At 36.2% G+C, this 15736-nt stretch overlaps 1 protein-coding gene across 1 annotated transcript in view; it reads right to left on the reverse strand.

Annotated features, from left to right (window-relative positions):
* Positions 1–15736, reverse strand: part of HSD17B4 (hydroxysteroid 17-beta dehydrogenase 4) — an 89316-nt gene that overhangs the window by 34624 nt on the left and 38956 nt on the right. Inside the window, exons 10-14 of the mRNA XM_010353791.1 lie at positions 13639–13663; positions 11899–12027; positions 9203–9303; positions 6256–6492; positions 3110–3161 (exon numbers count right to left, since the gene is read on the reverse strand). Of these exons, the coding sequence (XP_010352093.1) occupies positions 3110–3161; positions 6256–6492; positions 9203–9303; positions 11899–12027; positions 13639–13663 (544 nt within the window). The remainder of the gene's footprint in view (positions 1–3109; positions 3162–6255; positions 6493–9202; positions 9304–11898; positions 12028–13638; positions 13664–15736) is intronic.

Here is a 15736-nt window from a genome sequence, read left to right on the forward strand (position 1 = left end):
GAGCCAGAATAGTCAAAGCAATCCTAAGTAAAAAAAAACAAAGCTGGAGGTATCACATTACCTGACTTGAAACTATACTATAAAACTACAGTAAACCAAAACAGCATGGCACTGGTACAAGAAAAGTCCAGTGGAAAAGAACAGAGAACCCAGAAGTAAATCCACACACCTACAACCATCTGATCTTTGACAAAGTTGACAAATACAGGGAATGGGGAAAGGACTCCCTATTCAATAAACAGTGCTGGGATAACTGGCTAGCCATATGCAGAAAAATGAAATTAGACTCCCACCTTTCATCATATACAAAAATTAACTCAAGATGGATTAAATATTTAGATGTAAGACCTCAAAGTACTAAAATTCTAGAATAAAACCTAGGAAATACCATTCTGGACATCAGCCTTAGGAAATAATTTATGGCTAAGTCCTCAAAAGCAATTACAACCAAAACAAACATTAACAAGTAGGACCTAATTCAACCATGAACAGAGTAAACAGACAACCTAAAGAATGAGAGAAAATATTCTCAAACTATGTATCCAAGAGAGATCTAATATCTAGAATCTATGAGAAACATAGTTCAACAAGCAAAAAACAAATAATCTCATTAAGAAATTGGCAAAGGACATGAACAGACACTTCTCAAAAGAAGACACACAAGTGGTCAACAAACAAAAAAAAATGCTTCACAACACTAATCATCAGAGAAATGCAAATCAAAACCACAATGAGACACCATCTCACATCAGTCAGAATGGCTATTCCTAAAGTCAAAAAAAAACAGATGCTGGTTAGGCTGCAGATAAAAGAGAACATTATTTACACACTGTTGGAGAGAATGTAAATTAGTTCAGCTACCATGAAAAGCAGTCTGGAGATTTCTCAAAGAACTTAAAACAGAACTATCATTTGACCCAGCAATCTCATTACTAGCTATATACCCAAAGGAAAAGAAATCATTCCACCAAAAAGACACATGCACTCATATGCTCACTGCAGCACTGTTCACAATAGCAAAGACAGGGAATCAATCTAGGTGCCCATCAATGGTGAAATGGATAAAGAAAATGTGGTACATAGATACCACAGAATACTACACAGCCATGAAAAAGAACTAAATCGTGCTCCGCCGCAACATGGATGCAGCTGGACATCATTATCCTAAGCGAATTAATGCAGGAACAAAAAAACAAATACCACATGTTTTCACTTATAAATGGGAGCTGAACTCTGGGTACATGTGGACATAAAGATGGGAACAACAGACAATGGGAACTACTAGAATAGGGAAAGCAAGACCTGAAAAACTACCTGTTAGGTACTATGCTCACTACCCAAGTGATGGGATCTTTCATATCCCAAACCTCAGCATCACACAATACACCCATGTAACAAATCTGCACAGGTACCTCTTAAATCTAAAATAAAACTTAAAATTACTTTTTAAAATAATAAAGTTTTATAAAACCAAAAAAAAAAAAAAAAAAACCAGACAGAAAAGAAAGTACTGCTGTGAGGTTTCCTTCACTCCTTCTAGTGGTTATTTTTAACATGATGAGGGTAAGTCAGCCTATGACACTACCACTATAGCCAACAAATGAGCCATTAAGAGATGTTGCTATCAGTCTCCTGATGCTTGACACTCTATGCCTCATCAATTGGTGTGTTTTACAAACAGTAGATTATAAACAGTAGTCGTGACCTTGGTTTTCTGCAGTTTAAAAGGTTCCATACCACAAGCCTATCATATTTTAAACATTCACATTTACTAGTAAATTTTAAAACTACTTAAAGAAAATGCACAGGCTCTACTGAGAAAAAATAATTCATGAGAAATATAACTTGAGGCTAAGGAGGTAAAAAAATTAAAAAGTTATTCTCTACACCTTCCTATTCACATCACTGTTCAGTTATAAACACTCTGGAGTACACATCTAATCTCTCTTTTCGTATTTTAAAATCCTTAATAGCAGAAACTTATCTTACACATTTCTACTTCCCTTATAACAATGGTTTCCAAGTGGATCCATAGGGCTGGTTACATATGAAACCCTAGTCACTGTCACCAACACCACCCCACCACATACATACATGCACACATACACACACATATATATACACACACACACACACACAATTTCCAAGGTTGGGATTGAGAATCTACATTTTACTTAAATTAAAAGATAATATAATGTAATAACTCGGGTGATTTTTATATACTGCCAGGTTAGAAAATTACCTACTACCTAATACTGTGCCTTGCAAATACTGGATATCCAGCAGATACTTGATCAATGCACAATCACCACAAAGTATACTGTTTCACATAAACAGAGCTGTTTTGAAAATGTATGCTATAATGCTTACACTGAAATAAAGCTATGCAGCTTCAAGCAATAAAAATCTCATAAATTTTTTAGAAAAAATAAAAAGGTTTAAGAAAAATATTCAAGTAGGCTTCTAGCTACTTGCTGACTTCTACATTGTATAATGTGAAATGACAAATATTAACAAAACATTCCTTTTTGTATTCTACCACCTTATATGACCAGTATATAATTAGACAACATTCAAACATCAAAATAGAGAAATAAATATATCAAATTTATAAATAAAAAGATTTACTAAAAAAGTAAGATATTATTGAGAAAAGTAAAATTATTAAAGCAGACTTGTTTTTATTTTCTCCAAAACAAAATAGAAAAAAAATGAATTACAAGAAATTCTGTATCTTTTAACATTGTTTGCTTTATGAAAATCGGTATAAATACCTGAGAAAAGAACAATAATCCTAAGAACCGTAACAGATTATACACAATCACTAAGTTTAGAGCACACACACGAATGTTCCTTTCAGTTGTTAATAACACATACATCAACAGATGTATTATGAAATAAATTTTTAAGACTATTGAAGGACAAAGCTTAAGGTGACCAAAACAGGTACTAGTTAACATCAATCTACTCTAATGGCTCACATGCGCATAATAATTTGTGATATGTTTTATTAGGTCACTCTATACCAGTTTAACACACTGATGTTATTTAGAAGGTTAATCAGGAAATAAAAGTATGGTATTACGGAATTGGTATATCAATAACTCACCTGCTCTGGGAAGTGGTTTATATAACTCTAAGTATTGCTCTCCATGAAGAACCTAAGTTAGGGTAAACAAAATTTCATTAGCAAACTTTCTTGCTCCACAGGTTCGCCTGTGGATACTGCTACTCACAAGTGACACTTTACTGTCCACGGGCTCACATTTCTTCCCAAGTTATCTATCTCCGTTTAGCTTCTTCTTCTTAATCATGTGATTCAAAAATAATCAATCCCCCCATCTCAAGACAGTCAGCTCTTCTGGAGCAGAGAAAATATATTTGTGTTCTTTCTTGGCATTCATAAAGCCTTGTTGACTATTAATTACATATTATTTGCCAAGAGACAATAAACTAGGCTGTATTCCCAGAACTTAAAATAGTGCCTGGAACACAGCGGGCATCCAATAAATATTCATTGAATAAGAATGTACAAATGGGCCAGTGCTAGTAATTTCAGGTCGCATATACCAAATACAAATGACACAACTAAAACACAAAGAAAAACCTTACAACCATGTTCAAAATGAAAGCTCTGTCAATGTGAATATCCCTTTCTTATAATACTTTGTAAATTATCTACAAAGAGTAGATACTAAGGATACTGTGTAACTTAATAGCCACTTAACCTCAATGTATCAAACAAAGAAGGCACCAAGGTATGCAGGAAAACAACAGGACAAGAAAACCAAAACCTGAAGCATACACTCAAATGACCCCACTTTCACTGCAGAGGGCCAGTTTTCCAGTCTTCCTCAGGACGAAGAAGAAGAAGAAAGAAGAAGAAAAGAAGAAGGAAGAAGAAGAAGGAGGAGGATGAGGAGGAGAAGGAGGAGGATGGAGGGAGGGGGAAGGGGAGGGAAAGAAGGAAGAAGGAAGAAAGGAGGAGGAGGAGAAGGGAGTAGGGAGAAGGGAGAAGAAGGAAGAAGGGAGAAGCAGGAAGAAGGAAGAAGAAAGAAGCAGCAGGAAGAAAGGAGGAGGAAGAAAGGAGGAGGAAGAAAGGAAGAGGAGGAAGAAGAAGAGGAAGAAGAAGAGGAAGAAGAGGAAGAAGAAGAGGAAGAAGAAGAGGAAGAGGAAGAAGAAGAAGGAGGAGGAGGAGGAGGAAGAAGAAGAAGGGGGAGGGGGAGGTGAAAGAAGGAGAAGGAAGAAAGGAGGAGAAGGGAGAAGCAGGAAGAAGGGAGAAGCAGGAAGCAGGAAGAAGGAAGAAGAAGCAGGAAGAAAGGAGGAGGAAGAAGAAGAGGAAGAAGAAGAGGAAGAAGAAGGGAGGAGGAAAGAAGGGAGGAGGAAAGAAGGGAGGAGGGGAGAAGAAGGGAGAAGAAGGGGAAGAAGAAGGGGGAGAAAGAAGGGGAAGAAAGAAGAAGAAGAAAGAAGAAGAAGAAGAGGAGGAGGAGGAGGAGGAGGAAGAGGAAGAAGAAGAAGAGGAAGAAGGAGAAGAAGAAGACGAGGAGGTTGATGAGAAGACAAATGAAGGTTGGCCTTACTGTGTCACACAGCCTGAAAAACTCAAGGTAAGAAGACTAGGATTCAATTTCCAAGATGTATGAACACCATTTACAATTTCCAATTGTTAGGGGGGAATTTTGAAACATTTGTTTTAACTTTTTGCATTTACACTGTTCAAAGTATACAGCAACTAACCATGGGAGTGTGAATGAAACAGCAAACTGCCTAGCACATATTTCTTGTCTTCCTCCCAGCTTCATGAAATACTCTAATAAAATAACTGGCCATCAACTTAGAGCAGCAATGGGCTAACTGATCCACCAGTAAATAGGTTCTCCAATCAGTCAAAGTTACAGATACCAGCTCACAGCCCCATGATTCAAAAATTATTACCAGGCTCATAACCTGAATCTTACTCCAAGAAATAAAATATACCCTATCTCAAAGAACTTCTCACCATTGTTCACTCCTCTTTCTTGACACACTTTATTCATTTGGCTTCTCAAATACCCCATTCTCCTGATACTCCCCACACCTCATCAACCATTTCTGTTCAGTCTCTTTTTGCTAGTTCCTCTGCATCTCTTCACCCTCTCAACATTGCAGGGCCTCTAAACTCAGGCCTTTTCTCTACTTACTCTCATACATTAGGTGACTTCATCTAATCTCCAGTCTTTAAACATCACCTAAATGCTAAGGACCCAGTTAGACCCCTCCCTGAACTCTAGACTCATATATTCAAATGTCCATTCTTACATTTCCACTTAAATGTGTAACAAGCACCTCAAACATATTTAAAACCAACTCCTGATCAACCCCACCTTAAAATAAATGTGTATGTATAAATTATACATAATGCCATATGTAACTACTATACATATTAAATACACTATACATAATTATACATTACATATAGATATGTGTAATGTATAATTATATACAATATATATATATGCACCCATATATGTGTATATATATATCATTCCAGTTATCCAGAACAAACATCTTCATCCTTGACTCCTCTTTTCTAACCCTCATATGCAGCACTTTTACTTGGATTACTATAATAGACTCTTAAGTGGTTTCTCTGCTTTCATGCTTGGCTCCCCTATAACCTATTCTTCAACAATAGCAAGCTTGAGCCAGTGTGTGAACATACCCAGATTATGTCACTACTCAGCTCAGACTGACAAATGGCTTCCCATGTTCATCAAAGTATATGCTGAAATCTTTACAATTACTCCATGGCCTTCTCCTACCATTGGCCCCTTGCTCACTCTATAGCTATGCTGGCCCTATTACTGTTCCAAAAACAAACTAAGTATGTGCTATTTGCCTTAAATACTCCTCCCTGGCTTGCTTCTTCACCAATGTCATGAGGTGAGAATTATCATATCCATTTTATAGATAAGGAAACTGAAGCCTAGAGATGTTATTTGTCAAGTAAATGGCAGAGAGAGGATAAATAACATTATGCCAGGGTTACGGGACTACACGTACTTCCTCTTTTCTTCTTTTTGCTGGCATTTTAAACAAACTCTCCCCTCTTTTTTTCTTAAAAAGAAAAATCAAAAGATATGCTAAACTAACCACTATAAATAATTATATAAATATATATACGCACACTACACACATATACATATAAGGTATGACATTTATGAATAATATTTACAGAAATAGAAAAGCAAAATAAAGGTTTCTTATTAGGCATACCTTTGCAAAGTTGATTGAAAGCCCAGGAATTTCTGCTAATCCTCCACCCATTAGAGACTTCTGACCTATGATAACTCCAAAGGTGGGCAAACAGGAGAAATCAGAACTTCCTTCATAAACAAATTTCAAATCTTTTGGATCCTTGATTGATGCTCCCACTCCAAGGGCATACATAATAGCTTCCAGTTCCGTATAAGCATAAGAAAATGGAGGGAGTTTCTGGCCAATAGCTCCAGCCTACAGGACAGTTTTAAAAAGTAATTTATTTCACTGATAACTTTTCAAAACTATTAACTTCTTACATACCTAGTTTTGTTTTTGAATAGATGCGAATACAATGTCAGTGAATTTGATGGAGCATAATTATTGCAATTATATTTGATTTTTTTAATAGAAACTAATTAGGTAATCTGTAGAAAAGGACTTCTTTACAGTTAAGAACTTTTTTATTGCTTGCTTCTTGCTAACTGACAGTATGTCTCATACTCAACTTTCCTGGCTCTAATTCAGCAATTATTAGCTACCCAAAAATCTAAAAAATAATGAAATTTTAGCTCATAAGATGTAATGTATAAAATTCGCTGTAAACAGAGGAGTAAAACGCTGCTTAATGAATGTAAATTTGATTGCCTCATAATGGTTTTGGTTTGTTTGTCTGTTTTGAGACGGAGTCTCGCTCTGTCGCCCAGGCTGGAGTGCAGTGGCGAGATCTTGGCTCACTGCAACCTCTGCCTCTCGAGTTCAAGCGAGTATCCTGCCTCAGCCTCCCAAGCAGCTGGGACTACAGGCCCATGCCACCACACCCAGCTAAATTTTTTTAATATTTTCAGTTGAGACGGGGTTTCACCATGTTGGCCAGGCTGGTCTGGAACTCCTGACCTCGTGATCCACCCGCCTTGGCCTCCCAAAGTGCTGGGATTACAGGGTGAGCCACTGCGCCCGGCCCTTCATAATGTTTTTAAGTAAAATAAAATTTAACTTGAATTTCTTTCCCAGGAATATCCTTTGTCTAACTGGATATTGTCTTTTTCTACCTAGTGATAATACGCGTAGCTAATAAGTGAAGTACATATTGGGTTATAAAAGAATAATGTCCAATTTTTCAATCATTTTTATTCTAAAGTAGAAGTTGGCAAACAAGGACTAAGAGCTAAAATGGTTTATATAGGTTGATTAAAAATAAGAAAAACAGTGCTCGCTTCGGCAGCACATATACTAAAAAAATAAGAAAAACAGAAAGAATATGTAATAGAATACAAGCACTGTGCAGCCCACAAAGCCTAAAATATTTACTATATGGCCCTTCATCAAAAAGGTCTGCCAACCCTTACTTTAAGGAAAAATCACATTTATATACTGACCATATTCTCAGGCTTAAGATTAGAATTTTAATTTTCTTTAGCACAATGCCCACCATAGGTTACAAAACACCAGAATCTAATATGGCAAATGACTTACTTCTTCCTATTTATCCAGTACGGTTTTTTTTAAGAAAGGGCACAAACAGGAACAGTAAATAGGCAAATTTCACATGAGCTGTAATCGCAATTGTTCTCGAATTTCTGACATGATGGGAAGCATTCTACTTGCAGCCATGTTGAAATAGTTCTAAAATACTATATTGATGCTTCCCTTAAAAGAAATGGACCCAAAAGAGCACTAAACTAGATAGATATCCTTTTCTAAAGAGTTAGAAAATGTTACTAAAGTAGGATTATTGATGGTCAAGAAAAAAAAATACTTGTCATACAGTTAGATACAGAAATCTAACTGTACTGAAAAAGTAAAAGTTTAATATTTGAGCTTATGTTCAAATTCTATCAATATTTAGTACATATTTTATATACAGTTTTATCATCACTCATTTAGCAATAAATAGCTTAGAAAATAATTTTTGTATGTGAAAAAAGCTGCAAAATTATTTACATTTCAAACAAAATGTTGCTGATTATAGGCACTTCACTTTCAACATAGAGGTTTAAAGCCTCTATGCATTAGGTAAAGGGGTAAAAAACACAACAAAGAACCTGGGAGCATAAAACCTCCAGGAATCATGGTGTCATAAGTCTCCCCTCCCAAATACAAATTCCCATACAACTCAAATCTACTTAAAGTCAATTTAAAGTTATCCTTAAAGAGATAAAGAGCTATAAATGGGTAGAATGAGAAATGTATATGGAAGACAGACAGTCCAGGCAGGCATAGATATCAGGACTAGATATCAGATTAGCCACAAGTCATTTTATCGACAGTTGAGATAATCCCTTTTTTCCTCTTCTATCCAGTACCTCCGTGAGTCAATATCCAAACAGCATTGCAGACGGTGAAAATGAGGTTGGCTAAAGCACCACTCAGGCAGCTAACTTGACTCATCACACCCCCTGATGGAGCCTACCAAAAATAATATGTAAGTAAGGAGTATCCCTCTGAAAAGTTCATGATAAGCTTTTAGCAGCTGTTTCCAACCAGGAGAAGAAGCTAAGTGGGTTACCTCCATTCTCCAAGCCCCACTCAGCTACTAGGTAAAACCTTGGAGACTGATACCCAATCACTCTGATCTCCTTTCCCACTAGGGAAAAGAAATGTATGGTATACAGTCCAGAGAAATCTAAGAGAGGGAAAAAGAGAAATTAAAAAGACGAATAAAGTACTCTGGACAGTGTTAGAATTCATCCTGAGCCATCTCTTCATGTGGCTCAACTGTCCTGAATTCTCTGTATGTTGAAATCAGGCTGTATGCTATAAAGTCATTCACAAATGATTTCTGAATAAATCCTCTATTTTAAATTATCTCTGCCACTGCTTCTCCCCATTATTAGTGACTGAAAGAAAGCAACTGCGTCCAAAAGAAAAGAGAAAGAAGTAGGAGAGGAAGACAGCAGGGAGGGAGGAAGGGAGGGGAAAGTCTCCAGATAAGGCAAAGGCTTTAGGCTTTTTTTCCACTTACAAATCCTGATGTTGCTGTAGACGTTGCATGACTAGTATGATTTGCTGAAACTCCTTCTGAATCTATTTTACTTAGAACTTCAATTATACTGCCAGTTGATTCTAAAATTAAAAATGAAAAACAAAAAAAATAAAGCTTTGTTAAAGATGTGACTAAGAAAAGCTACAATATGCTACATAATTATTCCTATAACATTCCGCAAACCTGCTACAGAGCCTCCACTGCCACTCATGAACTGAATGTATGATGTTAGACTACTGAAGGAAAAAAATTGCAAAAGAAATTGACCAAACATAAATGGACATCTTCAATGAAATACAAAACATTGTCTAGCATATCCTTCCCTGGTTATCTGATTCTAAGGGGGCTCTAGAGCTTTCCAAAGTCTTTAAGCTATTTTACAACCTTTAAAGAGAAATGCTTGTCTATAGACATGCAATTTGTCTGGCGGAGAGATCACTGATTCCTCTTCTCAACTGATTTCCATTCTTCCCAAGATGAAAGAATACTGAGATTACCTCTTCACCCCCGCTCCCAGTTCTCTGTACAAGTAATAGCTCTGAAGATAGCACCAAAAATTCTTCCAGAGAAAATCATCATCAAAACCAGTGACTCCAGACAGGGATCAAAAGCTGCTGTTCTGTGGGTCTAAAAGGTTAATAAAGGAGGCTCATGGGGCATCCACATACCATAAGATATTCTGAAGGCCCTGGGACCTTTCTAACAAACCTAAGCAACATGGGCTTCCTTCTGAACTCAGACAAAACCATAACCAAGGCCGGGCACAGTGGCTCACCCATGTAATCCCAGGACTTTGAGAGGCCAAGGCTGGCAGATCACTTGAGGTCAGGAGTTCAACAGCCTGGCCAACATGGTGAAATTTTACAAAAATTAGCCAGGCGTGGTGGCACACGCCTGTAATCCCAGCTACTTGCGAGGCTGAGGTGGGAGAATCGCTTGAACCCGAGGGGCAGAAGTTGCAGTGAGCCAAGATCACACCACTGCTCTCCAGCCTGGGAGACAGAATGAGACTCCATCCTAAAAAAAATAAATAACCAAACTACAGAGTCTGAGAAGACCAGAGATATCTGCCATTCCTGATGACAGCAGTAGAGCGGTTTCTTGCCTATTAATCTTCCCTCTACCATCCCATTCATATTGCTACCTAGAGGGAAGGCTATTTATTTGAAAGGCACCTCCTTTTAGAAATAGACAGCTTGAATTACTTGTTGGCTCAAACACTGGCTAGTTTAGTTTTTCTGGGATTTAGTTCCATCATCTGTAAAATAAAAATACAAGAAGAGATGCTCTGGAACTTCAATTCTTATCAAAAAGATCATTTTTTAAAGTTGTGCTTCAGACAGAGGTATCTTTTGCTTATAATTAGTTATAATAATTCAATTAGTTGGCTTTTTAATAAGTTTAACACTTTTGAGGCAGAGATACTTTTTGAGATCGATATCAGAGGAAAGCTTTTACTATACTTTTCTTACATTTGTTTTCATGGATAAGTGACTGTTATTCATAGAATAAATTTCTCGAATGTCCAAATATAAAATACAAAAATGTTACCATTTATGACATAACAATCATGTTATCATCTGATTGAGAGTAAGTATAATGAAATTTCAGTAAGTATTCCAGTAGGTAGGAAAGTATCAATAAGGAGAAAAAAAAACAGAGTAGTCATTTTTCAAATATATTCTTCTATCAAACTTTAAATATTACATCACTATGAGAAAAAAAGGTTTTTTTAATAAAATGACCCTGACTCATGATCTTTTCAGAAAAATATTTCAAATTTCATATATTACATGCATATGTGAATTACACTAGAAAAAAATAATCTGACTTTTATTTGGTTATCTATTTCTGTGGCATATTATAGGAGATTAAATAATTCAAGTTAATAAGCAATTATTAAGTCCCTTCTATGAGTTCAGCACTATGCTAACACCAAATATATACAAGAAGTACATACAAGATACAGCCTCTGCCTCAAAGGCACTTGCCAGGCAATTAAGACACCACACATGCATGAAACAAAAGAAGTGGAGAACAGTTATAATTAGATGCTCAAGTGCTAGAAGTTCAGCTAACAGAAAGATCAATATATACCTAGACTAACTGGGCAGGTTTTGTTCAACATCTGGGGCTTGAGTTTTTCTAAAGAAGCATTAAGATTAGCAGAGGAGATAAAAGGTAGAAGTAGTATGTTAGAAAAGCAGAGAAACAGTAGCAAAGACAAAGCGCTGAAACAAAGCCACATTTATGCCCCAAACAGAAAAGAGCTGAGCCTAAATAATAAAAAGGCTTAATCTTTTTGAGAAAGAAAGAAATATAAATATGGTAAGATTGGGAGCATATGGGTAGACGACGGAAGACTCTGAAACGAACCACCAGCGCGGATGTAAGTGCATTCGGCACAAATGAGTAAAGATTTTATGCCATCCATCCCCCAATCACACATAAACCCAAAAAACAGGATAATAATAAAGCTGAAAAATTGACAGTGAGAAATAACATACATATCTTAAATGTGAAGAGTTCTAATACCTACTAGAGCAGAAAATATGCTATAGATGATTCAAGTGTCTTAGCACTACAGTTAACACAGAAGACAATTCCATAAGAGAAGAAAATGCTTGCTGCCTCTGATTCGCCAACCAGAGGTAATTGATGGGGACTCTCTTTACCTTGGATACTCTGAGGCTTGCTGGCATTCTCAAAGTCACAGATCTTCTTCCAGTTAGCCTTCACCGCCTCAGGAGTCATTGGGTGATTCTTTTGTCTTACAATAGCTCCAAGAGTCCTCTCCCAGCGTACTGGTTATAGAAACAAAACTAACATACTGAGCACATAGTTGAGACACAGAAAGTAAGATGCATAAGAACCCTTTCATTTTTTAAGAGAAAGGAAATTCAGAAAAAAAGGGATTCTAACCCCTAAAGAGTTTTACTATAACCCTTAAAATGAAATTTTCCTAACAAACGCATTAGGATAAGGTCAATTTAAAGATAAATTTGAAGCTGAAGGGAAAAATTTCTCCTCTAACTATGCTAGACAGTACTAAAGGTAGAATGCTATGCTGTATGTGAAAAGGTTTAATTATATAATAATCACATCAAAAGACTGACTTTATGACCACAGATCCCCCAAGTAATATACTTCATTCTTCTTGTTTATAAAACGAAGATAACTAAATAGAGCTTTGCTGAGTTAGCAAACTGAAGACTAATAGTAAATAATAGGTCAAAGACTTCAGTTAACAAAAAATCAGTGTAACAGGTGGCCCCAAATAATTATTCCTTACCTTCTCTTTGCTCTACCTCTATTTCCACAAGAAGTCAGTTAGAATGCACAGATTCATAAAAACCATTACTGCTGCATAAGGAGAATTTTTAACACTGTTTTCTTTTTAAAAACCAGAGGAATAAATAACTACTAATAACCTTATTTAAACATAATAGTCAGACATTGATGATTGTTAAACTGAAGATTTGTATTTGGGAATGACAGAAATGCCTGTGTCTAGAGCTTTCCTACTGATAAAGTACCAGATATAGCTTTTACTGTAAAACCTTATGCTCCTTTTTTAAATGAATGTAATAAGACACTCAAAAATGCTTCAAGAATATAAGCCACTTTAACGGAGAAAATGACCATTAATTCTAAAAATATTATACTACTACAGCAATGCCCTCCAGTGATAGCAACCTTTTAAGTGATTCAGTTAATTGGATTAATTTTGATACCCATAGCCAACTAAATATAAGTTCAGACACAGACATTTTCACAATTTTTTTAACGCCATAAAGCAATTCTCAAATTTGGAGTTCACAAGGTTTGAGAGATGGGGTAGGAAAGGGTTGAAGCCAAGTAAATTTACTATTGGGCTAAAGCGGAATAATTCCCACAGATCAGCTGCAATTTCTGTCCCAGAAAGTTGTCCAATGTGATTCCTCACTCCCCTCGACATCTCCTACTTCATGGAAGAAAATAATTACATGGGAAAATTGGAGAACTTGCCTGCTGCTCTAGAATAGGCTCAACCCATCTTTTTCCAAAACAGCTTTCCCTCCCACTCATTTCTCTGCTGAAACAGCAAGAACAAGCATGTGGGAAGTCAAAGACATGGGAGGATGATTATCAATATATGCTGTCTGAAGGAATAGCCAGTTCTGAATAAGACAGGACAAGTCCTGAATAAGGACTGCCTACCGGAAGAATACATAGGGTCTTCAAAGGGCCACAGACCTAAAGGACAATCACAATGTTTAAAAATATCTGTTGCTATAGCAATGTTTAAGTTTGAATATGCAAGCACTATATCCAATGGTTAGGCATTTGACAAAACTCTTACCTACCTCAACTAGATATGCAGGTTTAAAGATAAGGAAATAGTCTATACAAACCAAAAACTGAGAGAGACTTACATTTTCCAATCCATCCTGCTCCAACCTACCAAAAACAGGGGGGAAACATTATACCATCTAATGTGAAATCATTAACACAATTTTTTTTTAATTAAAAAAATGTCAGCTCCTTTACTAGGAGTATTACAATTCAAGGTGACAGGAGATGAAAATAATACAGCTCTATAAAAGTCCACTGGCCCCCATGACTTTGCACAGTTCATGTTATCAGAGCACAAACATAAAACAGCACAATGAAGCAGAAATGCATGTAATAGAAAAGAATGAATCTGATGTCAGAGACCAAGACTTGACACAAATTTGTCTACTGACTACCCTGGCCAAATTATGTGACCTACCTACATCCAAGTTTCCTCAAATGTAAAATAAAAATGACAGTACATATTTCATGTGGTTACCATGAAGCAAACAATATAAATAGTACACTGCCTAGCATATCATGAGATCAAAATAAATGTCCCTCTTGAAGGACCTACTGAATTACAAAGAAAACCAAAGCCAAATAAAAAGAGTATTTGACTTAGTGAACTACATATACTCATTTTAATGAAACATCTATATGCAGAGATAAGACAAATGACCAAATAATAACTGCTACCCAGGAAGATCAATTTTTCACTTCTATAATTTTTTCTAGAGGTCATTCAAGAAAAATCCTTAAAAAAAAAAAGTCTGATGTAAAGAAAATCTGTTTGTCATGACTTCAAACACCACAACTACAGTGTGCCCAAACTTACCACAAAAATGTCACATTCATAAGATAGAAGAAACGTATCAGCAGACATCCTAGTGGCTCTAAGTTCAAGGGTGTGGCTTTTCATCACCCTTTGCCTCTATATTAATATGCCTACATCTTTTATGATACAACTAGTCAGCCTTGATATAGTTACAGTAGACAAATCAGCAGTGGTTTTGATATCAGGCAAAATAACCACCACTTTTTGCTGTATTTTGGAAGTGAAGTAGTAAGTTATAAGCTCCTCTCAGGTGCTAAAAACGATTGCTCCAGCTGAGCTAAAAATATTTGTATCTGCCACTCTAGATATCTATCAGAACTTCAAAAAGTGGCAATTTACTTTCAAGGTTTAAGTCAGGATGTTATGCACATCTTGTAGTATATTTTATCAATCATGCATGCCAAATGTTCCTCACTAAAAATGTTCACAATATAGTAAAAGAAAACAGTAACATAACAAAACTTCATCTGCAGCATGATCCTAATTGTCCGTGTGTTTGGGTGTATAAAACGCCTGTCTGGGCTGAGCACGGTAGCTCACGCCTGTAATCCCAGGACTTTGGGAGGCCAAGGCGGGCAGATCATTTGAGATCAGGAGTTCGAGACCAGCCTGACCAACATGGTGAAACCCCGTCCCTACTAAAAATTTAAAAATTAGCTGAGCTTGGTGGTGGATGCCTGTAATCCCAAATACTTAGGAGGCTGAGGCAGGAGAATCACTTGAATCCAGGAGGCGGAGGCTGCAGTGAACCAAGATCACGCCACTGCACGTCAGCCTGGGCAACAGAGCGAGACCCCATCTCAAAAAAAATAAAAATTAAAACACATATCTAATAAAAGACTAGAAGGAAATACATAAAAATATTAATACTAGTTCTCTCTGGACAGTGATAATGTAGACAATTTTTATTTTATTTTTTATATGTTCTTATATATTTGAAATTTTCACAAACAGCACATACTATTTTTGTTCACAAAGTTAGTAATAAACATAACTGTAGAAGATAAATAGTTTTTAAAAATTCTTTAATGAGGTAAAAGAAGAGCAGGCAAAATTTTGGATTACAGATGGCTTGATATTATTAAACTTTCCTCTTCTATAAAACAGAGTTGTAAAGTTCTTTCTACTTCTAATATGCCACAATTCACATTCAATGAGTCTGATTAGGAAAGTGGAGGTGCATATCTCTGCTTAGAGATATGTAGACTGTTTTTTTTTCCTTAACTTACCCATCAGCTTTTCATTCAAATGAAATAAGCTAATATATCCCTCACTTTAAATTGAGCCAAATTTCATCAAACAGTGAACAATGGATCTCACTGCATGACGGGATTATGTGTGGATAATTATTTTTATAATAA

Source organism: Rhinopithecus roxellana, chromosome 3, assembly GCF_007565055.1.
Source record: "Rhinopithecus roxellana isolate Shanxi Qingling chromosome 3, ASM756505v1, whole genome shotgun sequence".
Lineage (NCBI taxonomy): Eukaryota > Metazoa > Chordata > Mammalia > Primates > Cercopithecidae > Rhinopithecus > Rhinopithecus roxellana.